General features: G+C 44.4%; 1 protein-coding gene across 1 annotated transcript in view; it reads right to left on the bottom strand.

The window, feature by feature from the left end:
- Positions 1-6,817: 6,817 nt before the first annotated feature.
- mybbp1a (MYB binding protein (P160) 1a) overlaps positions 6,818-25,150 on the bottom strand; it is a 126,492-nt gene continuing 108,159 nt past the window's right edge. The window contains exons 24-27 of the mRNA XM_087977546.1: positions 22,843-22,956; positions 16,831-16,932; positions 16,151-16,275; positions 6,818-7,672 (exon numbers count right to left, since the gene is read on the bottom strand). Coding sequence (XP_087833672.1) covers positions 7,270-7,672; positions 16,151-16,275; positions 16,831-16,932; positions 22,843-22,956 — 744 coding nt within the window. The 3' untranslated portion in view covers positions 6,818-7,269. The remainder of the gene's footprint in view (positions 7,673-16,150; positions 16,276-16,830; positions 16,933-22,842; positions 22,957-25,150) is intronic.

Genomic DNA, 25,150 nt, shown 5'->3' with positions numbered 1-25,150 from the left:
TTAAAGCAGCACCTTTAATGACTAGATATCCCAAAGTGTTTCATAGCCAAAAGTGTCATCACTATTGTAGGAAACACAGCCGCTGGAATACATACAGCAATTCGCTCAAACAAGCAGTGTGAAAATGACCAGGTATCTGCTTTTGTGATATTGGTTCAGAATTAAATATAGGCCAGGTCTCTCATATGCTTCATCAAGATAGTGTAAGGGGATGTTTTATATTCCCCTAAAGAATAGATCAGAGCCACAGGATACTGAAGTGTTAGCTTGGACTTTGTATGCTCAGATTTGGGAATACTTGATCCTGTAAGTGTGTGACTCAAGAATACTACCATCTGAGCCACAGTTGAGAAGGAATGAAAGTAAACAGTAATTCACACTCATTATTCGACCACAGTAACATGTAGTTATAATTACTGATCAAGCCGGCACTGCCAATTCTACATCAGGCAGTTTGCAATTATCTTTCCCTGTCAATAGTGAAGGGTTCAGGGTGCTATATGTTGGAAATTTACTTATTGGAGCCTCTGGTCAGATCACACCTACATGGGTCACTCAAGTTTTTATTGTTTACATGTTTCAGGGAACCAATTTCTTTTTTCTACAATCACCAAGCACCCTCAGTAATGATGGGAATAGGGTCTGCTAAGCTGCCTTCAAGAAAGTTACCATTCCTCAGGCAAGGGGAGAGGGTGAGGAAGAGTCCTTCAGGGTAACCTCAGCCAAAGTGAGAATTGAATCCATGCTGTTGGCATCATTCTGCATCGCAATTAGTCATTTAGCCAACCGAGCTACCTGATCCCCACATGATGCATACGGCACATCCTCCACAAGCTGCGCATTGTTTGATGGTGAGGCCTGCATTGGTGCTCTGATTAGCCCCATCTTTAACACGAGGGTATGGTCATGCTGCCATCCTCAAGAACTGTAGATAAACCCACACAAGTGCCATTTGGTATTCTTCTGCACTTCAATCACATGTTGAGACTATGGAGCCCGTGTACGAATTAAGTTGTGGAATGGAATGTGTGGAACACCAGTGATTGAGTCAGTCCCCATAACCCTGCATTGAACAGCTTACAGTCAAGCAAGTAGCTTTACTACAATTATAGGAAATAGGATACAGACACAAGTTTTAAACAATATAAATGCAAGATTATCAAAGGCACGCAAATCCCTTCAGCAAGCTCCTTACATTAAGGGAGGTCTTTCTCAGTAAACAAATCTGGCAGTAGCCTGTATTGGCACTGGCGTTTAAATTAGAGGCAACTTCAGACTCACTGTCCAATGTCTGCATTAAAGTCAAGCGCTTCCAGCCAGATTAAAACTGCACAGCTCGCATTACTAAAAACTGAGGTTTAATATGGGGAGCAAACTGACCTTTACTGCCTCCGTGTGATAACATTGACACGGCTCTGTTCACTCAAGCTAACGTAGTATTTCCAACAACTTGGCAGGCTACGAGCTGAGCTCTCCGAGAGGTTCTCTTCGAAGGGGAGATTTACTAGAACTGCTTAAAACACAATTTTGTTCTAAAATGAACCATGAGCTGGAAATTAGTGCCTGGAAGCAAATCTAATGGTACCATTCAAAAAGGAACTAGAAGGGGAAAAAAACATGGCATTATTCAGGGAGAGCAGGGAGGTGGGACTAAATTGGGCAACTCTCTAAAAGTGCCAGTAGTGGGTTGCTGGGCTTTTCTGCAAGATTCTTGCTTGGAATGCACAATTCAATGTGAGGCAGAGTACCTTAATTCCAACATCAAACAACATTACTCAAATTAAAAGGTTGAACAATAAGACATAACGAAGACCTGTTAAGCCTACAAAGACATTCACAAATTATATTAACAAGGATCTCAATAAGCACATAGTACCATGTGTTCACTTTGAGTAGTATTGAGACGTACTGGACACTGGAACCCTCATTCCCATCCTCCACCTTTCAACTAAAATCCCATTAGTGTAGCCTCATATTCCACCTCAAAAATGTCTGTGATAAACTTACCTTATTTTTAAACAATTCCTTTGTAGTTTTGGCTAACTGGGCACCATACCAAGAGGGCAACAGGAAGTGTCGACCCAGGCACGATGAATGCTTTTCCACAAATAGAAATGGATCGCAGCCAGATCAGATGAATTGTTTATACTGCCCAGTGATCTGGGATACTCCACAATGAGTGACCAAGAGAGCCAGACTATGGTTCAGTCTGGATTTGCTGCCTTTAAAAGATACACAAACAAGTAAAAGTATAGTCGCCACAGTCCTATTGGACCCATAGGTCAGTTCTCTCATGAGAGAGAGAGACAACTGTTGGTGCTTTAACCTGAGGGTCACCACACCTCAGGCAAGGAGAGAGATTGAGAAGGAGAGTCCTTTACAGTAACCTCAGCCAGTGTGGGGATTGAACTTACACTGTTGGGATCACTTGGCATTGTAACTAGTCATTTAACCAGTGAACTAACCGACCCCCATAGGACCGACCACAAGCTGCAGATTTTGATGGTGAGGCCTCTGAACTACCCCACCTTTAACAATAAAAGCAACACAGAAAGGGGGAACAGGAGTCAGCCATTTGAGTTGTGCTGCCATTCAATAAGACCTTGGTGGATTGAATTGCAACCTCAACACCACATTCCCATCTGCCCCCTCAACTCCCTGGTTTGGCAAAAATCAATCACTCAGCCTTGAACAGGTACAATGCCATAGCTTCCACTGATTTCTGGGAAACTGAACTCCACTGACTAACAACATTCAGAGGAAACAAACATTCTCGTCTTGGTATTAGAAGGGAGGCCTCTTACTCTTGAACTGCATTACTAGCTCCAGGCTCTCCATTAAAGGGAAACATTCTCTCAGGATTCCCCTTTAGATCCTGGTGATTGCAGGATCAGTGATCTTCCCAGCACTTTCAGATCCTCACCAGCCAGCAGAATACTTAACATTAATACCTGGCTTCTCTAAGTGTCTGTACAATGTCTGGTTACTCCCTCCCCTCTGTCCTGGTCTACAACTGATCTTTGGATAATGTTATTGAGCAGTGAACTGACAATATGATCGCTGCTCAGAGTACAGCTCAATGGTAACTGATGGCCAACTATAACAAGATGACAAAGTACATCTTGGTCTCAGCCAGGCGTACAGACCACATGACAAAGTGGTGAGAAAGGAATTCATTACATGCTTCATTCCTTTTGCTAAGAGATAGGGAGAAGGCGCCAAACACCACTGGTATTGAGACTTAGGCAAGTGTCCAGTTTCTAGGATGAACTCAAGACAACAAAGGCAATCAGCATGTCATTTTCTGTTCTAAACATATGGACCCATTTAAAACACTGACAGCTTTTCCTATAATGAACACATGACAGAAATGTTGCTTCTTTTAGCTGGTTTATGTACCAATAAGAAATTGTTCAATGTCTTGAAAGTAACAATTTCTTTAGGTAATCAAGGCTTAGTCCAGCAGACCACTTTGGTGCCAATTTTCCCAGATATCTACCCTTGAGACTTTTGTGCTGCAGTGCACCAGAAGCTACAGGCTTGAAGCCCACTCTAGGGCTTGATGGTCAAGGAAAGTGTGTTTGGGACGAGGCTCCAACATACAAATCCTTCCATACACATGCCAATGGCAGGATAAAGGAATCGGGGAAAGAATGCTGAGGGGAAATACCAGCTAAAATTGTTGATGGCAAGATAAACCAAAAAACATTGGACATTCACAACACCGGACGGTCCAGTATCTGAAGCAAGAGTGAATGTACGCAGAGTCAAAAAGCACAGCAGGTCAGGCAGCGTCCGAGGAGCAGGAGAGTCAATGTTTCGAGCATAAGCCCTTTATCATGAATGTGGAGGGCTGAGAGGTAAATGGGGGGAGGTGGGGATGGGGGTAAGCTAGGTGGGAATGCAATAGGTAGATGAAGGTTGGAGCGGATAGGTGGGAAGAAAGATGGACAGGTAGGAGAGTTCAAGAGGGTGGTGCCGAGTTAGAGGATCCGCTCCATCCTCCTCTCCAACCTATCTCTCAGCTCCCTTGGGTCTCCCCCACATTCCTGATGAAGGACTTATGCTTGAAACGGCGACTCTCCTGCTCCTCAGATGCTGCCTGACTGGCTGTGCTTTTCCAGCGCCACACTTTTTGACTCTGATCTCCAGCATCTGCAATCCTCACTTTCTCCTGAATGTGTGCCCTAGTCAGCCCTATCACTGCACCATCACTGGAGACTCTACCAGCATTATCTGTTGCACCAGAGCATAACATGCATCTGAAAAATATATTGTCACAGCACATAGACTGCAACAATTCAAGCAGGCAGCTCACCACTACCTTCCCCAGGACAACTAGGGACGGGCAATAAATGCTGGCCGAGCCAATGATGCCCATATCTTGTGAATATAGAATAAATAATATGGCAATTATGTGTTTGCTCCAGTGCTGGTCATTTGGACACGTTCCACCCACACCACTGCAGAGACAGGACATGAAGCAATGAGGAAATCAGGCTTTACGACAGCATGATCTACAGGTAATAGACTCCCATCCAGAAGCAGACAAGGGCACAGTATCTAAAGGCAACGAATACACAAGTGGAATCTGTAGTCAGGCTCAGACCTGGTTTGGAACAGAATTGTAGCATCCCCGATGGCATCACGTTTAAAATGAAGGGCTGAATGGCCTAGTCCTGCTCCTACATCTTTTGATAAAACTAACCAGGTGTGAAACTGAAGGCAACACATGAACAACAAAAGGACATTCTTTAAAAAAAAAGTATTATTTGAAGGGATGTATGATTTGCTACCCATCAGTAATGTGCCTTGAACCGAGTGGCTTGCTGATCCATTGCATTGCTATCGGTCTGGAGTCACACGTAAGCCAGACCAGGTAAAGATGGCGGATTTCCTTTCCGGAAGGATATTTGTGAAGCAGATGGGTCTTAACAACAACTGATGATAGTTTCATGGTCATCATTATGGAGTACTGTTTCGAATTCAGATTTAATTTAATTGACTGCAAATCTCACCGGTTGCCATGGTGAGATTTGATCTCATACCCAGTGAGCATTATCTTGGGATTACTAGTCGAGTGACATTACGGTCACTCTTCTGTCTCGCAGATGCCAATAGAATTGGATAAAGTAGGGTAGGTGGTGGCTCCTGGGGAGCATAAAAATCAACAGATTAGGGCTGAATGGCCTGCTTTTATAGTATCATAAGTTGCCTCAATGTCTTACTTCAACATGCAGCAGGTCATGGGATACAGGGGCCTGTCTTTGGTCAATGCCAGTGGGGATAGATGCCTAAAACGCCATGAGTCATTTTTACCTCTGTGCTGCTCCAGGGTTTTATAATGTGAAGTATCAGGTGTATTCACCACAAAGATGGTGCTCCTTTAGCATCCGAGTACACAGCAGTGCTAGAGCAAAAGGCAACCAACATTACTGGCCCACATCACTGCCTATTGGCACTGCAGCCTGTAATCCAGAACTTCCTTCTCTGTATTTAAAGATAGAATTAAACTCAACATTCCTCAGCAATTTTTGTTTTGGATGTTGTTAAAAGACTATTTCAATTTTGGCTATAATCTTACCAAAAAAAAAACTGAATGTTAATTAAACCCATCATCATTTCAAGTCAACAGCTCAACAGGGGCATCAGTGAAGAAACCACTAGCAGTATGAATACCCTGTTTCACAGAATCACTATAGTGCAGAAAGAGGCCATTTGGCCCATCGAGTCTACACTGACCCTCTGACCAGGAGTAGGCCATTCAGCCCCATGAGCCTGCTCCACAATTCAATGGTTGAACTGTGGCCTAACCCCACATATCTGCCTTTGGCCCATATCCCTTAATATCTTTGCTTAACAAACATTTACAGGGACCACGCAAGCCACGCAAATGGGGCTCAGTACAGATTTAGGTTGACAGCATTTCACATCAGGTACCTAGGGGATGGGAACAGAATTGACTCCAACTAGTAATACTGCTTCATAGAGATGTACAGCATGGAAACAGACCCTTTGATCCAACCCGTCCATGCCAACCAGCTATCCCAACCCAATCTAGTCCCACCTGTCAGCACCCGACCCATATCCCTCCAAACCCTTCCTATTCAAATGTCTCTTAAATGTTGCAATTGTACCAGCCTCCACCACATCCTCTGGCAGCTCATTCCATACACGCACCATCCTCTGCGTGAAAAAGTTGCCCCTGAGGTCTCTTTTATATCTTTCCCCTCTCACCCTAAACCTATGCCCTCTAGTTCTGGACTCTCCCACCCCAGGGAAAAGACTTTGTCTATTTATCCGATCCATGCCCCTCATAATTTTATAAACCTCTACAAAGTCACCCCTCAGCCTCTGACGCACCAGGGAAAACAGCCCCAGTCTCTTCAGCCTCTCCCTGTAGCTCAGATCCTCCAACATCCTTGTAAATCTTTTCTGAACCCTTTCAAGTTTCACAACATCTTTCTGATAGTGTTGCAACAGGACAGGTGCCCAGGATTGAGGACAACTGAATGTATAAACGGGAAGTCATTCAGCCCCTCAAACCGGTTACACAGGAACATGAAGAGTCCAATCAGCCCTTTGATCCTTTTACACAGGAAAGGGAGTAAGTCATTTATCCCCTCAAGTGTTTTACATCTGAACAGATAGTGGTGTTCATGTCCTCATGAATGTTCCATTAGAATAAGCCATTCAGCCCTTGGTGCTATCCTGAATTAAGGCTGACTCCCCAATAAAAGTTCATCCATGTCTCAATTCCATGTACTTGTCTGTGTTCCTTAATCTCCTGCGACCTTTATTGAAAACAGGCAGCGAACAGAGGTACAGATGATTGTTTTATTTCAAAGTACAACATAAAAGAAACTGGTTTTTAAAGGGACTGGGGGGCAGGGGGTAATACAAACATAACTCATGGCCCTCACACTTTCAGACAAATTTTATATTAGAAATGGTCTCAAAGGCAGGTGAGGCCCTGTTAAAAATAACACATATCAATAAAAAAACTGGTACAACTAGTTATTTTTGTTTTGGGGGGGGGCGTCATCTAAAGTTGTGTAAAGCGTATAGGGGTTCACTTCTTGGACTCCAACCATTCAACCCAAATAATTGTGTTACTTGTCTGATTAATAGTCTAACTATTTAGACATTGGTCATAGGAAATGTTTTAAAACAAACAGAAATGCCAGTCTTCCATCACTGACTTCATTCATGACCCAGTGAGTGTACTCCAGGTTCCTGAATACCCTGCAAGGATTCCCTGGCATGTCCCTACAGCCCAGTGGTTACTCCATCGCTCTGCCTTTTTGCTTTCACGGTCACCTGTTTGCCCAATTTATCACCTTGGCCGACCTCCACTTGGCTGAGTTTGGCCTTTTTAGATGGCGTACCTGACTTTTCCCACGAGTTTCCTTTTGCCCCTTTCTCTGAACTTCTCTTTCTCTTGTTTTGCTTTTGTGTCTGACCTCTCCCTGCAGCCTTTGGAACCTTCCCAGACTTTCCCACTGGGTCTCTCCCTCCCTCCTGCACCTTCTCCTGAGGCAGGCCTTTCTTCTTCTTCCAGTTCTTCCGTTTTTTGGTCTCTGGGAGAAATCCTTTCTTTTTCTTTAAAGTCTTCCCTTCTTGAGCCTGTGGGTTTTGTTTCGCCTGTTTCACCACCTTCTTCATGGGTCGCCTGTCAACACAACATTAGCAAAGCACATTTAAGCCAACAAACACTCACTGTGAGACACAACAGTACAGCATCCCAGAGCTGTCAGAACACTTTACTAAAATATATCGGATTGTGTGGGGTGGATACAGGGAGGATGGCTCCTTTTGGTGGACTGATAAGAACAAGGAAACATACGTTAAACGGTTTTTAAGTCAGAGATCAGGAGGCCTTCTTCCTCTTAAGATTATCATTAAGCTGAGGAATTCTCTTCCCTAGAAATCAGTGGTCGTTGGGTCAGTGAATCCCTTCAAGGTGGAGTTAGATTTTCGACAGACAAAGGAGTCAAAGGTAATGGGAACAGCACAGAGTTAAAACCACAACTTTATTGCTGCTACTTTTCCTTCTCATTATTTTCCCCCTGTGCAGATAGGGTCATGGAGTCATAGAGATGTACAGCATGGAAACTGACCCTTCGGTCCAACCTGTCCATGCCGACCATCTCCAAGGTCTGTGTACCAACTTCTAAAACTGGAAGTTATTCACTGAAGCGACGTTAGCACATTGATTAGTGCACACAGACCATTGGAGCAGCATCGAGGGAAAGCTTCTCATTGAAAATCCTGCTCCGTCAACTCTGGGCAGACAAGAGAATTCCTGCTGCTGAACTTCAACTGAAAATTTTAGTCAGGTAAAAAACAGACACCAGCTCACCATAAACGTACTGAACTTCAACGGGAAAAAATAATTGCTAATGTATTCCCAGATTCCATGTGAGCATTGACCTACACATCAACTTAATTCATTCACCTTGCTTCATATTCCTCAATACTCAAATTCTTTATATTCTTTCTGCCAAAGTGGACAATTTCACATTTTCCAACATTATACTCCATCTGCCTGATCTTTGCCCAGCCATTTAACTACCTTTCTGTTGTTGCCAACACAACTTACTTTTCTACCTGTCTTTATCATTGCTAAATTTAAACATCTTCAGTTGCTTCATCCAAGTCATTTATAAAAATAGAACATAGAAAAGTACAGCACGATGTTGTGCTGAGGTTTAATCCTAATGTAAAATATAATGACTTAACCTACGCACCCCTCAATTCACTGCTATCCATGTGCATGTCCAGCAGTCGCTTAAATGTCCCCAATGACTCTGCTTCCACCACCATCGCTGGCAACGCATTCCATGCATTCACAACTCTCTGTGTAAAGAACCTTCCTCTGATGTTCCGTCTATATCTTTTTCCTAATATCTTAAAACTATGACCCCTCGTACCAGTCAATCCTGCCCTGGGGAAAAGTCTCTGGCTATTGAGTCTATCTATTCCACTCATTATCTCGTATACCTCGACCAGGTCTCCTCTCTTCCTCCTTCTCTCCAGAGAGAAAAGTCCGAGCTTATTCAACCTTTCTTCATAAGGCAGGCCCTCCAGTCCAGGCAGCATCCTGGTAAACCTTCTTTGCACCCTCTCCAAAGTCTCTGTATCTTTCCTCTAGTAGGGTGATCAGATCTGGACCCAATATTCCATGTGTGGTCTCACCAGGGACTTATAGAGTTGTAACAAAACCTTGCGGTTTTTAAACTCGATCCCCCTGTTAAAACATTAAGGCCCCAGCACTGATGGTTGTGGCACACCATTCATTTATATCTTAGCAACTCCAACATTCCCCATATTCTTGGTTTGCAGTTAAGTAGCCAATCTTCTATCCATGCACTTTACCCCCCTTTCGATATGGCACTTTATCAAGCGTCGCCTGGAAATCTAAGTACTCAGCAGTTTAGCCACCACATACCACACAACAGCAATATGTTAGTTAAACCTGATTTCCCTTTCACAAATTCATTTTTACTTTTCCCAGTTTGTTTACATTCTTCCAGGAGCCCTGCTACAACATCTTTAATACTCGCTTTGGATATCATCCCTGCGAGGTGTTAAGCTCACTGGCTTGCAATTTCATGCTGTCTCCTTTCCTTTGTTGAACACAGGTCGAGAGGAGACCATTACCTCACTTACAACTTACCATAGTTTTTGCTGCTTTTAGCCACCTGATCAAATTTACACATGCAACTCATTGGACTTCATGTGAGCAACCCTGGATTTTAGAATTCGTTTCTCTGAGTCATTCAAATATGGTGACAGCCGAGGCCCCAGTACAGACCCCTGAGGAATATTACTTGTTAGTTCTTCCAAGGGATGGGGATGTTGCTGGCTGGGGACAGCATTTATTGCCATTCCCCAGTAGCTTTGAGAAGATGGTGGTGAGCTGCCTTCTTGAACCACTACACAGTAAGGAGGTAGAAACTAAAGCCTATAAGGAACTAGATAATGAAGTCAGTGTGACTAAGGGGAAGATTAGGCAGGGAGCAGATGATAAGCACAAAGGGACACAGGTGGTCTGAGGTGCATTTGTTTTAACGTGAGAAGTATAGTAGGTAATGCAGATGAAATTAGGGCTTGGGGTAGTCCTTGGGAGTATGATGTTATTGCTATTACTGAGACCTGGTTGAGGGAAGGGCATGATTGGCAACAAAATATCTCAGGATATAGATGCTTCAGGCGGGATAGAAGTGGAAGTAAAACGGGTGGAGGAGTTGCATTATTGTCAGAGGGATATCACAGCTGTGCTGAAGGAGGGCACTATGGAGGACTCGAACAGTGAGGCAGTATGGGCAGAGCTCATAAATAGGAAGGGTGCAGTAACAATGTTGGGGCTGTACTACAGACCTCCCAACAGCAAGCGTGAGGGAGAGGTACAAATATGCAAAGAGAAAGTGAGAACTGCAGATGCTGGAGATCAGAGCTGAAAATGTGTTGCTGGAAAAGCGCAGCAGGTCAGGCAGCATCCAAGGAACAGGAGAATCGACGTTTCAGGCATGAGCCCTTCTTCAGGAATGAGGAAAGTGTGTCCAGCAGGCTAAGATAAAAGGTAGGGAGGAGGGACTTGGGGGAGGGGCGTTGGAAATGCGATAGGTGGAAGGAGGTCAAGGTGAGGGTGATAGGCCGGAGTGGGGGTGGGGGCGGAGAGGTCAGGAAGAAGATTGCAGGTTAGGAAGGTGGTGCTGAGTTCGAAGGATTTGACTGAGACAAGGTGGGGGGAGGGGAAATCAGGAAACTGGAGAAATCTGAGTTCATCCCTTGTGGTTGGAGGGTTCCTAGACGGAAGATGAGGAACTCTTCCTCCAACCGTTGTATTGCTATGGTCTGGCGATGGAGGAGTCCAAGGACATGCATGTCCTTGGTGGAGTGGGAGGGGGAGATGAAGTGTTGAGCCACGGGTTGGTTGGGTTGGTTGGTCCGGGTGTCCCAGAGATGTTCTCTGAAACGTTCCGCAAGTAGGCGGCCTGTCTCCCCAATATAGAGGCCGCCACATCGGGTGCAGCGGATGCAATAAATGATGTGTATGGAGGTGCAGGTGAATTTGTGGTGGATTGGAAGGATCCCTTGGGGCCTTGGAGGGAAGTGAGGGGGGAGGTGTGAGCGCACGTTTTGCATTTCTTGCGGTTGCAGGGGAAGGTACCGGGAGTGGAGGTTGGGTTGGTGGGGGGTGTGGACCTGACGAGGGAGTCACAGAGGGAGTGGTCTTTCCGGAACGCTGATAGGGGAGGGGAGGGAAATATATCCCTGGTGGTGGGGTCCGTTTGGAGGTGGCGGAAATGACGACGGATGATACGCTGTATATGGAGGTTGGTGGGGTGGTAGGTGAGGACCAGTGGGGTTCTGTCCTGGTGGCGATTGGAGGGGCGGGGCTCAAGGGCGGAGGAGCGGGAAGTGGAGGAGATGCAGTGGTGGGGATCGTCGATCACGTCTGGGGGGAAATTGCAGTCTTTGAAGAAGGAGACCGTCTGGGTTGTACGGTATTGGAACTGGTCCTTCTGGGAGCAGATGCGGCGGAGACGAAGGAATTGGGAATATGGGATGGCGTTTTTACAGGGGGCAGGGTGGGAGGAGGTGTAGTCTAGGTAGCTGTGGGAATTGGTCGGTTTATAGTAAATGTCCGTGTTGATTTGGTCACCCGAGATAGAAATGAAGAGGTCTAGGAAGGGGAGGGAGGAGTCTGAGACGGTCCAGGTAAATTTGAGGTCGGGGTGGAAGGTGTTGGTAAAGTGGATGGACTGTTCAACCTCCTCGTGGGAGCACAAGGCAGCGCCGATACAGTCATCGATGTAGCGGAGGAAAAGGTGGGGGGTGGTGCCAGTGTAGCTGCGGAAGATGGACTGTTCCACATATCCTACGAAAAGGCAGGCATAGCTGGGGCCCATGCGGGTGCCCACGGCTACTCCTTCCATATCCGCCACAAATGCACCTGCACCTCCACACACATCATTTATTGCATCCGCAGCACCCGATGTGGCCTCCTCTATATTGGGGAGACAGGCCGCCTACTTGTGGAACGTTTCAGAGAACACCTCTGGGACACCCAGACCAACCAACCCAACCACCCCATGGCTCAACACTTCAACTTCCCCTTCCACTCCTTGGACTCCTCCATCGCCAGATCATAGCAACACGACGGCTGGAGGAAGAGCGCCTCATCTTCCGCCTAGGAACCCTTCAACTACAAGGGATGAACTCAAATTTCTCCGGTTTCCTCATTTCCCCTCTCCCACCTTGTCTCAGTCAAATTCCTCAAACTCAGCACCGCCTTCCTAACCTGCAATCTTCTTCCTGACCTCTCCGCCCCCACCCCCTCTCCGGCCTATCACCCTCACCTTGACCTCCTTCCACCTATCGCATTTCCAACGCCCCTCCCCCCAAGTCCCTCCTCCCTACCTTTTATCTTAGCCTGCTGGACACACTTTCCTCATTCCTGAAGAAGGGCTCATGCCCGAAACGTCGATTCTCCTGTTCCTTGGATGCTGCCTGACCTGCTGCGCTTTTCCAGCAACACATTTTCAGTACAAATATGCAAACAGATTATGGAAAGATATAGGAGCAACAGGGTGGTGGTGATAGATTTTAATTTTCCCAATATTGACTAGGATTCTCTTAGTGTTAGAGGTCCAGATGGAGCAGAATTTGTAAGGAGCATCCAGGAGGGTTTTATAGAGCAGTATGTAAATAGTCCAATTGAGAAAGGGCCATACTGGACCTGGTGATGGGGAATGAGCCCGGCCAGGTGGTTGAAGGTTCAGTAGGGTATTCCTGATGAAGGGCTTTTGCCCAAAACGTCGATTTTATTGCTTCTCGGATGCTGCCTGAACTGCTGTGCTTTTCCAGCACCACTCTAATCTAGACTTTGGTTTCCAGCATCTGCAGTCATTGTTTTTACCGAGGGGATTACTTTGGGATAGTGATCTCAATTCCACAAGTTTTAGAACACTCATGGACAAAGACGAGAGTGGTCCTAAAGGAAGAGTGCTAAATTGGGGGAAGGCCAACTATAGCTAAATTTGGCAGAAGCTGGGGAATGCAGATTGGGAGGAGCTATTTGAAGGTAAAACCACATGTGGGAGGCTTTTAAAGAGGGGTTGATTAGAGTGCAGGACAGACATGTCCCTGTGAAAATGAGGGAAGGAAATGGCAAGATTAGGGAACCATAGACAACAGGTGAAATTGTGAGACTAGCTAAGAGGAAAAAGGAAGCATACATAAGGTCTAGGCAAATGAAAACAGATGAAGCTTTAGAAGAATATCGGGAAAGTAGGACCAATCCGAAAGGAGGAATTAAGAGGGCTAAAAGGGATCATGAAATATCTTTAGCAAACAGATTAAGGAAAATCCCAAAATCTTTTATTTATACATAAGGAGCAAGAGGGTAACTAGAGAAAGGGTTGGCCCACTCAAGGACAAAGGAGGAAAGTTATGCATTGAGTCAGAGAAAATGGGTGAGATTCTTAATGAGTACTCTGCACCGGTATCCACTGAGGAGAGGGACATGACGGATGTTGAAGTAAGGGATAGATGTTTGATTACTCTAGGTTAAGTCGGCATAAGGAGGGACAAAGTGTTGGGCATTCTAAAAGGCATTTAGGTGGATGGGATCTATCCCAGGTTACTGAGGGAAGCGAGAGTGGAGCCTTAACAGAAATCTTTGCAGCATCCTTGAACATGGGCGAGGTCCCAGAGGACTTGAGAATTGCTAATGTTGCCCCCTTGTTTAAGAAGGGTAGCAGGGATGATCCAGGTCATTACAGACCAGTGAGCTTGATGTCAGTGGTACGGAAGCTGCTGGAGAAGATACTGTGAGATAGGATCTATTTACATTTAGAAGAAAATGGGTTATCAGTTATAGGCAACATGGTTTTATGCAGGGAAGATCATGTCTTACCAATTTGATAGAATTATTTGAAGAAGTGACAAAGTTGATAAGGGAAGGACTGTAGATGTCATATACATGGACTTCAGTAAGGCTTTTGATAAAATTCTCCATGGTAGGCTGATGAAAAAAGTGAATTCGCATGGAGTCCAGGGTGTACTAGCTAGATGGATATAGAACTGGTTGGGTAGCAGGAGACAAGAGTAGTAGTGGAAGGGAGTATCTCAAAACAGAGAACTGTGACCAGATATGTTCCACAGGGATCCGTGGAACTGTTGTTTGTGTTATACATAAATGATCTGGAGGAAAGCTTAGGTGGTCTAATTAGCAAGTATGCAGATAACACTAAGATTGCTGGAGTAGCAGACAGCAAAGGGGACTGTCTGAGAATACAGCAGAATATAGATTGGAGAGTCGGCAGAGAAATGGCAGATGGAGTTCAATCTGGGCAAATGCAAGGTAATGCATTTTGGAAGATCTCATTCAAGAATGAACTATATGGTAAATGGAAAAGCCCTGGAGAAAACTGACGTACAGAGAGATCGGTGTTCAAGTCCCTGAAGGTGGCAATGCAGGTTAATAGAGTAGTCAAGATGGCTTATGGCATGCTTTGCTTCATTGGATGGGGTATTGAGTACAAGAGGAGAAAGTGAGGTCTGCAGATGCTGGAGATCAGAGCTGAAAATGTGTTGCTGGAAAAGCGCAGCAGGTCAGGCAGCATCCAGGGAGCAGGAGAATTGACGTTTCGGGCATAAGCCCTTCTTGAGTACAAGAGTTGGCAGGTCATGTTATGGTTATGTAAGACTTTGATTCAGCCACATTTGGAATACCGCGTACAGTTCTGGTCGTCACATTACCACAATGATGTGGATACTTTGGAGAGGGCGCAGAGGAGTTTCACCAGGATGTTGCCTGATATGGAGGGTGCTAGCTAAGAACAGAGATTGAGTAGATTAGGATTATTTTCATTAGAAAGGTGGAGGTTGAGGGCGGATCTGATTGAGGTCTACAAAATCATGAGAGGCATAGATAGGGTGGATAGCAAGAAGCTTTTTCCCCAGAGTGGGGGGGCTCAATGACCAAAGGGTTAGGAGTTTAAAGTGAGAGGGGAGGAGTTTAAGGGAGATATGTGTGGGGGGTGGTGCCGGAAATGCTTTGCCAGCAGAGGTGGTAGAGGTGGGCACGATAGCATCATTTAAGATTTATCTAGACAGATACATGAATGGGCAGGGAGCAGAGGGATATAGATCTTTAAAAACTAGGCACAGGTTTAGATAGACTATCTGATCGGTGCAGGCTTGGAGGGCCGAAGGGCCTGGTCCTGTGCTGTAATTTTCTTTGTTCACTGCAGCACATTTGGTGCAAGGAGACCAATAGTGCAGGTTGGGAGGGAATTCCAGGATTTTGATCCAATGACATTGAAGGAATGGCAATATGTTTCCAAGTCAGGGTGGTAAGTAACTTGGAGAGGAATATCTACTGCCTTGTCCTCTTAGATTTTAGTAGCCTTGGGTTTAAGGTGGGTCTAAGGAGCCTTGGTGAATTTCTACAGTGCATCTTGTAGACAGTAAACACTGCTTCTACTAAGCGTCAGTGGTGAAGGGACTGAATGTTTGTGGATGTGGTGCCAATCAAGCGGGGGCTGCTTTGTCCTGGATGGTGTCAAGCTTCCAGAGTGTTGTTGGAGCTGCACCCATCCAGCCAAGTGGGGGGTATCCAATCACATCCTGACTTGTTCCTTGTAGATGGTGGATGGGCTTTGGGGGAGTCAGGAAGTAAACTACTCACTGCAGAACTCTGACCTGGTCTGACAGCCACAGTATTTGTATGACTAGTCCTGTTCAGTTTCTAGGATGTTGATTACTTGAAATATTCCAATAGAGAATATTCTGTTGGAAGCCCAGAATATTTAACTCTCAGTTATGTCCTGGTTGCAGCCGGGTCTCTGTAATGGCTACCATATCACATTGGGCAAACTGAATTTGCACTCAACTGTTTTATTTCTTGCACTACCTTTGTGCGTGCACATAATCACCTTGCCTGTCTTTTAATCACCCTCAGATGACCCACCATGTGGACTTTCTCCTACTTCCTGTTAATGTCAGCTTTTGTAAGATAAGCAATGGCCAGGAAACAAGTTAACAGGCAACTGGCTAAATACTATATTTGATACAGTTTCCAGACTGGGATACGCTGCTTTCAGAAACTGACGAGACAGAAGTTGGAAGTACTTACTTGAATCCAAACAGTTTCATCACATGCCAGTATGTGTTGTTCACCTGTGAGGTCTTGCCAAATTCTTCCAGTTGCCCCAGTGACTGTAATACAGGCACCAGGACCTTCATTGAGATATTCAACTTCTGCAGAACAAAATGCACACACTGATCAGCTTTTGACAGTCTGAATAGTGACAATCTGGGGGAGGAACCAAAGCAACTACACACAGGAAGTGACCTTAATGACCTAAAAGGTGAGAAACTAAGATGCAGATTTTCAATATTTACAAGTTGGAAAACAAGTGTTTTCACACCTACGGTCCCCCTATGTCACCTTGTGCCCCTCACTCGCTTCCATTTCTTCTCACGCCACTTTCAATAACCACAAAAGGCAAACCTCAAAAATCAAATGGACAGTCCAGGCCTTGGTTTATTGTCTGATCTGAAAGACAGCATGTCCCATGGTGCTGCACAGAATTGCCCAGCTACAAGTGCTTGGTCAGTCTGGCCTCCCCACTAGCAGATCACAACTTCATTGGTCTTTTAGCATCAGATCACTTAGCCCAAAAAACTCATTAACTCCAACTGGTTATTGCTCCCCGCTCCTTCCACCTCTGGACTTTGAGATTAAATTCAATTGTCTGCTTTATAACAAATCATTCACAGAAAGGCCGCCATTTTGAGCATATCATCTCTTACCTGGTCCTTCACAATCTTGTCAAGAATGGAGATTAGCTTCAAGCAATTTACTATTTTTGCCTGCTCCACCTTCAGCGTAACCTTTGTTATGATTTTCAAACACTGCGCCGAGAGAAAGGGAGAGGAAAAAACAAGAAGCAAAATGAAATGTTCCAACTCAACCAGAAAATCCTCCCCCTGTAACCACGGAATCAGTTTCTTATTTCAGAATATTTGTGACCTGCTAGCTCACCTGTCTGATAGCATCACTTGGTGCGATGATTTGAATATAGTACAAAATTCTCTGCCTCTGGGCCTATTCTGATCTCCTTTAAATCCTCTACTTCCTACAATCTAGTATAGGTGGCCGAGAGCTTCAAGGTCTGGAATTCCCTACTGACTCCCTAGAACGTAACATTGACCACACACATTGGCATCTACCCTTAAAGGCAGGCAATGTTATTAAACCTGAACATAGGTCATTGGTGCTGATGTATGGCTGGATGGCACCAGTTACTCTCACTCAGCCCACCCCACCAACACTGCCAAAGAAGCACTAGTTCCTTGGCCACCGGGTCACACAAATCTCCGCAACATGATGCAGCAAGTATTCAACTCTGGGAGGCAGTACAGCAGAGCCCCATCTCAGCCTATTGCAAGCAATTTCCCAGTTAACAGTTAAATGTGGAAATTGTGGCTGACTTTTCATAAAACCACAATGTCACAAAATCAACAACGTGCCTTTAACCTTCCTGATAAGTTGGAATCTCATGCAGTTCTTGGAGGAACTTAAAATATATTTCTGCCTCTCCAGTATCCTCATGTCCCTATTATTAAAATTACACTATGAAGCAAAACGATCACTGGGTTCTGCTCCAATGTCCGGCTGAGTGTTTTTCTTATTCATTCATGGTTTGTGGGCATCCCTGGTTGGGCCAGCATTTATTGCCCACTCCTAATGGCCCAGAAGGGCAGTGGAGAGACAACCACGATATTGGAGCCACACGGAGGCCAGATCAGGGAAAAATGGCAGTTTCCTTTCCTAAAGGACATTAGTAGAACCTGACGGGTTTTTCCCGACAACAACAGTTCGTGTTCATAATTAGACTTTTAATTCCAGATTTGTATTGAATTCAAATTCCACCACCAGCCAGGGCAGGAGTCAAACTCTGGCCCCCAGAACAAGGCCTGGGTCGCTGGATTCATCATCCAGCAGTTATTGAGGCAAATTTCCTCCCTCAATGATATGCATCGTACTATTACGTTCATGTACTTTTTGTGGGAAACATGCCTGAGCATACCAGACTTGCATACTGGCCGAGAGCTGGCAGACTTTCAGACGATTTAAAGCTGCCTTTACTCCCCATCTATAAACATTCTTGAACAATGCACCTTACAAGGACTGAAAGCCTGCTTGACAATAGAAAACCAAGCTCAGATAAATATTTGGAAGCAAAACAAAGTTAGATAAATATTTTGCAGCTTCCCTGAATTATTTAAGGGAAGCAAGGAATCCAGTATTGTGGAGCATTTCCTCAGGGGATGGAATAACTTAGATCGAGTCCGTGAGAAGGCAAAGTTTACAAGGACGAAAGAACAGATGCGCTGGGTAATTTACTTCCTTATGTTATGTAGAGGCCATTAGGTCAGGCTACTGGTCAGCATGGTCATCTTTTTATCCTTTTCAGTAAGAAATGGAGAAATGAGACTTTGATGGGACAGGGATGAACTAGAATAAGATCCCAAGTTGGAACAAAGGCTCAGAATCTGCTCAACTAATGAGTGGAACAATAACTGTCTCTTATGAGACTAGCCATTGCTCAATTTCAATGAGCTTTTGCAAAGTAAAGTGCTTCTACTGTGGGATCAAAACGGTGCAGTGCCCTCTACGGAACATTCAGGGGCCAAGCAGGTAACTCTGAATCTCCTTAACAAATCAGACTTAAGTATTATTAACGTCTGAATCAGTCAATTGTTTTTTATTCGCTCATGAGAGCGGGTGACTGAACGGGGCAGAATTTATTGACTGTTCCTAGTTACACTGGAGGTGGTGGTGGTGAACTGCCTTTCTGACCACTGCAGTCCATTCAGTGTACACCCACAATGCTGTTAGGGAGGCAATCCCAGGATTTTGATCCAGCGACACTGAAGGAATGGCAATAATGTCTAAGTCAGGATGGTGAGTGGCCTGGAGGGGAACTTGCACTGTTCTCTTGCTGCCCTTGTCCTTCTACAGAGTTATCATCATGGGTTTGGAAAGGGATGTCTAAGGAGCCTTGGTGAATTTCTGTAGATGGTACACCTTGGTACTGCTGAATCAGAGTGATGTTTGTGGATGTGGAGCCAATCAAATGAAATGCCTCGTCTTGGATGGTGTCAAGCTTCTTGAATGTCGTTGACAGCTGCACCCATCCAGGCAAGTGGGCTGTATTCCATCACACCCCTGACTTGTGCCTTGCAGACAGTGGAGAGGCTTTGGGGAGTTAGGTGATGAGTTACTCAGTGCAGGTTTCTTCACCTTTGACATGCTTTTGCTGCCACTGTATTTATATGGCTAGTCCAATTCAGTTTCTGATCAATGATAACCCCCAGGATGTTGACAGTGGGGATTCATTGATGGCAAAGCATTGAATGTCAAGGGGTAGTGGTTAATTTTCTCTTTTTCAAGATGGCCATTTCCTGGCATTTGTGTGGCACAAATATTACTTGCCACATGTGAGCCCAAACTGCAATATTGTCCTGGTCCTGCTGAAGTTACTGCTTCAGCTGTCTAAGCAGTTGTGAATGGTAATGAACATTGTGCAGTTACCAGAGAACATCCCATTTCTGATGTCATGAAGAGGAGAAGGTTATTTACGGAAACATTAAAGGTGATGGGACCTGGATATTTCCCTGAAGAGGAGATGACTAACCTCACAATGTCCAAAACTATTTTCCTTTGTGCCAGGTATGACAAACTGACAGGGACACTTCCCCTGATTCCTATCGACTACAGTGCTGGTAGGAATCCTTAGTTGAACGCAGTTTGATGCCAAGGGTAGTCAAGGGCTCTTTTGTCCATGTGTGAACTAATGAGGTCAGGAGCTAAGACACTCTGGCAGAACCCAAACTGGGTGTCATTGAGCAGGTGATGCTTATAGCAATATTGTCGACACCTATCACCGATGATCAAGAGTAGACTAATGAAGCAGTAATTGGTTGGTTTGGATTTGTCCTGATTTTTGTGAATTGGGCATGCCCTGAACAACTTTACACATTGTCAGGTGGATGCCAATGTTGTAGCTGTAGTGGAAGAGTTCTGAAGTGCTAGTCTTCAAGACCATTACTAGAATGCTGTCAGGACCCATAACCTTGGCAGTATCCAAGGCTTTTAGCCATGTCTTGATCTCATATGGAATGAATCAGATTGTCTGAAGACTGGCACCTTGGAACCTTGAGGGACACGAAAGTTTGGATTGAAAGAGGAAAAAAAGATAAACTAGACAATTTTATAAAAGTCCACACCAATTAAGGAACAAGGTTCTGCACTTGTAAAAGTTCCTTTTCAGTGTTGAGTAGATTTTGATGTTTGCTCATGGGATGTGGGTGTCGCTGGCTTGGCAAGCTTTGACTCTACTTCCCCAATTGCCCTTGAGAAGGTGAAGGTGAGCCACCTTCTTGAATCAAGGCAGTCCACGTTACCCAGGAACACCCTCAGTGACGTAAGGGAGGGTGTTCTGGGATTTGGACCCAACATGTGTGAAGGAATGATAATTTTGTTCAAAGTTAAGATAGCACGTGACTTTGGAGGGAAACTTACAGGTAATGTTGTTTCTCTCCATCTGTTGCCCTTGTTCTTTTAGGTGGCAGAGGTCAGGGGTTTGGATAGTGCTATCAGAGGATGTGTATGTGTTATAAGTAAATAATATTTATTCAATCATTAAAAAAAGGCACTTACACTAAAAAGGAAAAAGCCTTAACTTTCTGTGCTGTTTCTTGTCGGTATTTAGGTGATGTCCATAAAATCATAAGACATAGCAGCAGAAATTAGACCATTCAGCCCATCGAGTCTGTTCCGCCATTCAATCATGGCTGGTAAGTTTCTCAAACCCGTTCTCCCACTTTCTCCTTATCTATCTCAGTCTTAAGTTTACTCAATGACCTGGCCTCCACAGCCTTCTGTGACAATGAATTCCATAGATTCACCACTCTCTGGCTGAAGAAATTTCTCCTTACCTTCATTCTAAAAGATCTTCCCTTTACTCTAAGGTTATGCCCTCAGGTCCTAGTCTCTCTTACCAATGGTAACATCTTCCCAACATCTAGTCCGTCCAGGCCATTCAGTATTCTGTATGTTTCAATTATATCCCCCCATATCCTTCTAAACTCCATCGAGTATGACCCAGAGTTCCTGGGACCACTTTTGTGAACCTCCTCTGAACACGCTCCAAAGCCAGTACACCCTTCCTGATTTATGGTGCCCAAAACTGTGCACAATATTCCAAACGTGGTTTGACCAGAGCCTCAGAAGTACAATCCTACTATTATATTCAAATCCTCTCAAGATAAATGCCATCACTGCACTTGCCTTCCTAACCACTGACTCAACCTGCAAGTTTACTTTGAGAGAATCCTGGACTAGAATTCCCAAGTCTCCTTGCACTTTCAGACTTCTGAATCTTCTCCCCATTTAGAAAATAATCCTCACCTCTATTTTTTCTACCACAGTGCATGACCTCACACTTTCCCACATTGTATTCCACTTGCCACTTCTCTGCCCACTCTCCTAACCTCTCCAAATCCTTCTGTAGCCTCCGTGCTTCCTCAAAGCTACCTGTCCCTCTACCTGTCTTTGTACTGTCTGCAAACCTAGCCAGAATGCCCTCAAGTTCCTTCATCTAGATCATTAATGTATAAAGTGGAAAGTTGTGGCCCCAACAGTGAGCCTTGTGGAACATCACTTGCCACCAGCTGCCAACCTGAGAAGGACTCTTCTTTCCCCACTCTCTGCCAGACAACCAGGCTTCTATCCATATTAGCACCTCATCTCTGACACGATGGGCTCTTATCTTACTCAATAACTTCCTGTGCGGCACCTTGTCAAAGGCATTCTTGAAGTCCAGGTGGATAACATCCATCGACTCTCCTTGGTCTAACCTGCTTGTTACTTCCTCAAAGAATTCAAGCAGATTTGTCAGGCATGACCGCCCCTTGACTAAACCACATTAACTTTGCCCTATTTTATCATACACTTCCAAGTATTCAGAAATCTCATTCTTCACAATAGATTCCAGAATCTCCCATGACTGAGGTTAGGCGAATCAGTTTACAATTTTCCATCTTTTGCCTTACTCCCTTTTTAAACGGGGTGTCACGTTAGCGATTCTCAAGTTCTCTGGGACCCTCCCTGATTCTGGCAATTCCTGAAAGATCTCTTTAGTATAGTTGAGGCATTAGTGGTGATCTTTCAGAATCTCCAGAATCCTTAGAACTCTAGGTGTTATCCATCTGGTCCAGGTGATTTATCCACCTTCTGGCCATTCAGTTTTTCTAGCACCTTCTCCTTGGTGATGGCCACCAGACTTAGCTCTGCCTCCTAACTCTCTTGAATTTTTTGGATATTACACCGTGAAGACTGACATGAAGTTATTGTTCAGTTCCTCAGCCATTTCCTTGCTCCCTACTACTATCCCTCCAACATCATATTCCAGTGGTCCAGCGTCATATTCCAGTGGCCTAATGTCCACTTTTGCCTCTTTTTTGCCCTTTATATATGTCCAAGTCATTTAAATGGGAAATTAAACAGTGAGATGCTGTCATCACACCAATTATGGTGGAGTAACACATCTTGACTAGCAACTTCAGATTTTTGCATTTACCTGCACATCTGTGCATGCCCAAGTTGCTGAGACTTGTGATTGGTAACAATGAGAGACAACAATCATACCATTAACTTCACAGTCAATTCTGGTCCATTGTCTTAGATTAATCTAATTTTGAGGATTTTGTTTTGCTGTTCATTCTTAATGTAAAAGCCTTGAATAAGTCAATCACCTGTTTAGCCTGGTTGATGATTTGATTGACAATTATTTTCCCTTCATGATCTATCAAGGTATTTTTCACCTCTTGGGTCTTCAGAGCTTGTTGGACAAGGAGGCAGGCCAGGCCCTGTAAGACAGGAAAATGAAACTGGTTAGTGAAACAAAGAATACTCATCCAAACAACATGTTTCACCAAAGGTACCTTCCCGTCAACTGTACTCATCTGTGCCTCAAGTAAAAGCTATTCTACATGAGTTAGCAAAGCTGACAGAATTGGAAATAAACAAATCACACATTAGTATCAAAGAGGAAATGTCATTATTAATGGTCCCCCTGTTTCATCCTCAATGTACTTGTCAAGTACAAAATGAGTCCAATGTCACCACATTATCTAATGCTTCACTCAACAGAATTAAATGAATCCCAAAAGCTGCAAATAGTGACTACAGAGATAGGAGATAAATGCCAAGTTCAAATGGTAGATGATCATCCAAACAGATGTCAAAAACAAATGGAGAATTTTCAGGATTGTCATTTCGCGAACTTGCAAAATGTGTATTTTAGCGACTGTGCCATTCTCTTGATGACCAGAGTTCATGTTTCTAAAGCTAGAGCTGTGAAATAGTGGGACATGCCAGTAAACTGTAGACAGGCCAATTGATTGCACTGTTGCGCAGGATGCATTCATGCATCAGACCAAGGTTTCTGTACTATAATTTGTTGTCTGGAAACACAGAGATACAGGACAAATGCTTTTTTTAAAAGAAAACTACAGCTGGGAAGTCTTACCCTGCTATGTTACATGGAAATTGGTACTTGTTGTATATGAAATCCTGTCATCAACAATGTAGTCAGGATGTGAATGTTTCACCCTGGGATGGATAATTTAAGCTGGTTATAGTATCATTGCCTGGGTGAGGTGTGACTGAAATCTTGTTATGTACCTGCTGCACCATCTCTGATGCAAGTTTAACCATCATTTCAGGAATCCAGTGACCCACTGATATGCTCTAGCCATCTTCCATAACTTAAAGCAGATAGATTTTATTTGTTGTAAATTTGGAATAATTATTTGAAACAGATTCAAGAATCAAAGAGTCATAGAGATGTACAGCATGGAAACAAACCCTTCGGCCCAACTTGGCCATGCTGATCAGATACTTGAAAATAACGTAGTCCCATTTGCCGGCGCTTGGCCCATATCCCTCTAAACCTTCCCTATTCATGTACCCACCCAGATGCCGTTTAATGTTGTAATTGTAGCAGGCTCCACCACTTCCTCTGACAGCTCATTCCATACACACACACACACACCCTTTGTGAGAAAAAGTTGCCCCTTGGGCCCCTTTTAAATCTTACCCCTCTAGTTCTGGACTCCTCCAACGCAGGGAAAAGACGTCCTCTATTTACCTTATTCATTTCCTTCATGATTTTATAAACCGTTATAAGGTCACCCCATAACTTCCAACACTCCAGGGAAAACAGCCCCAGCCTATTCAGTCTCTCCCTATAGATCAAACCTTCCAACCCTGGCAAATCTTTTCTGAAACCTTTCAAGTTTAACAACATCCTCCCTATAACAGGGAGACCAGAATGGAACACAATATTCCACAACTGCCCTAATCAATGTCCTGTGCAACCTCCCAACTCCTATACTCAATGCCCTGACCAATAGAAGAAAGCATACTAAATGCTTTCTTCACTATCCTATCTATCAAGCTACGAACCTGCACTCCAAGGTCTCTTTGTTTAGCAACACTCCCAAAGTATATAAGTCCTGCCCTGATTTGCTGTTCCAAAATGCAGCACCTCACATTTATCTAAATTAAATTCCATCTGCCAATTCTCTGCCCACTGGCCCATCCGTTGTAATCTGAGGTAACCTTCGCTGTACACTACACCTCCAATTTTGGTGTCATCTGCAAATTTTCTAACTATACATCCTATGTTCATTTATTTACACAACAAAAGGCAGTGGACCCAGCACTGATCCCGTGGCACTATTGGTCACAGACCTCTAGTCTGAAAAGCAACCGTCCACTACCACCTTTGAGCCAGTTCTGTATCCAAATGGTTAGCTCTTTCTGTACTGTGGGATCTAACCTTGCTAACCAGTCTACCATGAGGAACATTGTCGAATGCCTTACTAAAGTCCACATAGATCATGTCCACCGCTCTGCTCTCAACAATCCTCCTTGTTACTTCTTCAAAAATCCCAATCAAGTTTGTGAGACAAGATTTCCCATGCACAAGCCAATCTGTCCTTGCCTTTCCAACTACATGTACATCTTGTCCCTCAGGATTCCCTCCAACAACTTGCC

The sequence above is a fragment of the Chiloscyllium plagiosum genome, unplaced genomic scaffold (assembly GCF_037043375.1).
Source record: "Chiloscyllium plagiosum isolate Xiang-an unplaced genomic scaffold, Cpla_swu_hap1 HiC_scaffold_31, whole genome shotgun sequence".
Classification (NCBI taxonomy): Eukaryota; Metazoa; Chordata; class Chondrichthyes; order Orectolobiformes; family Hemiscylliidae; genus Chiloscyllium; species Chiloscyllium plagiosum.
The sequence above is the reverse complement of the archived record's forward strand: the minus strand, read 5'-3'. Positions and strand labels throughout refer to the sequence as shown.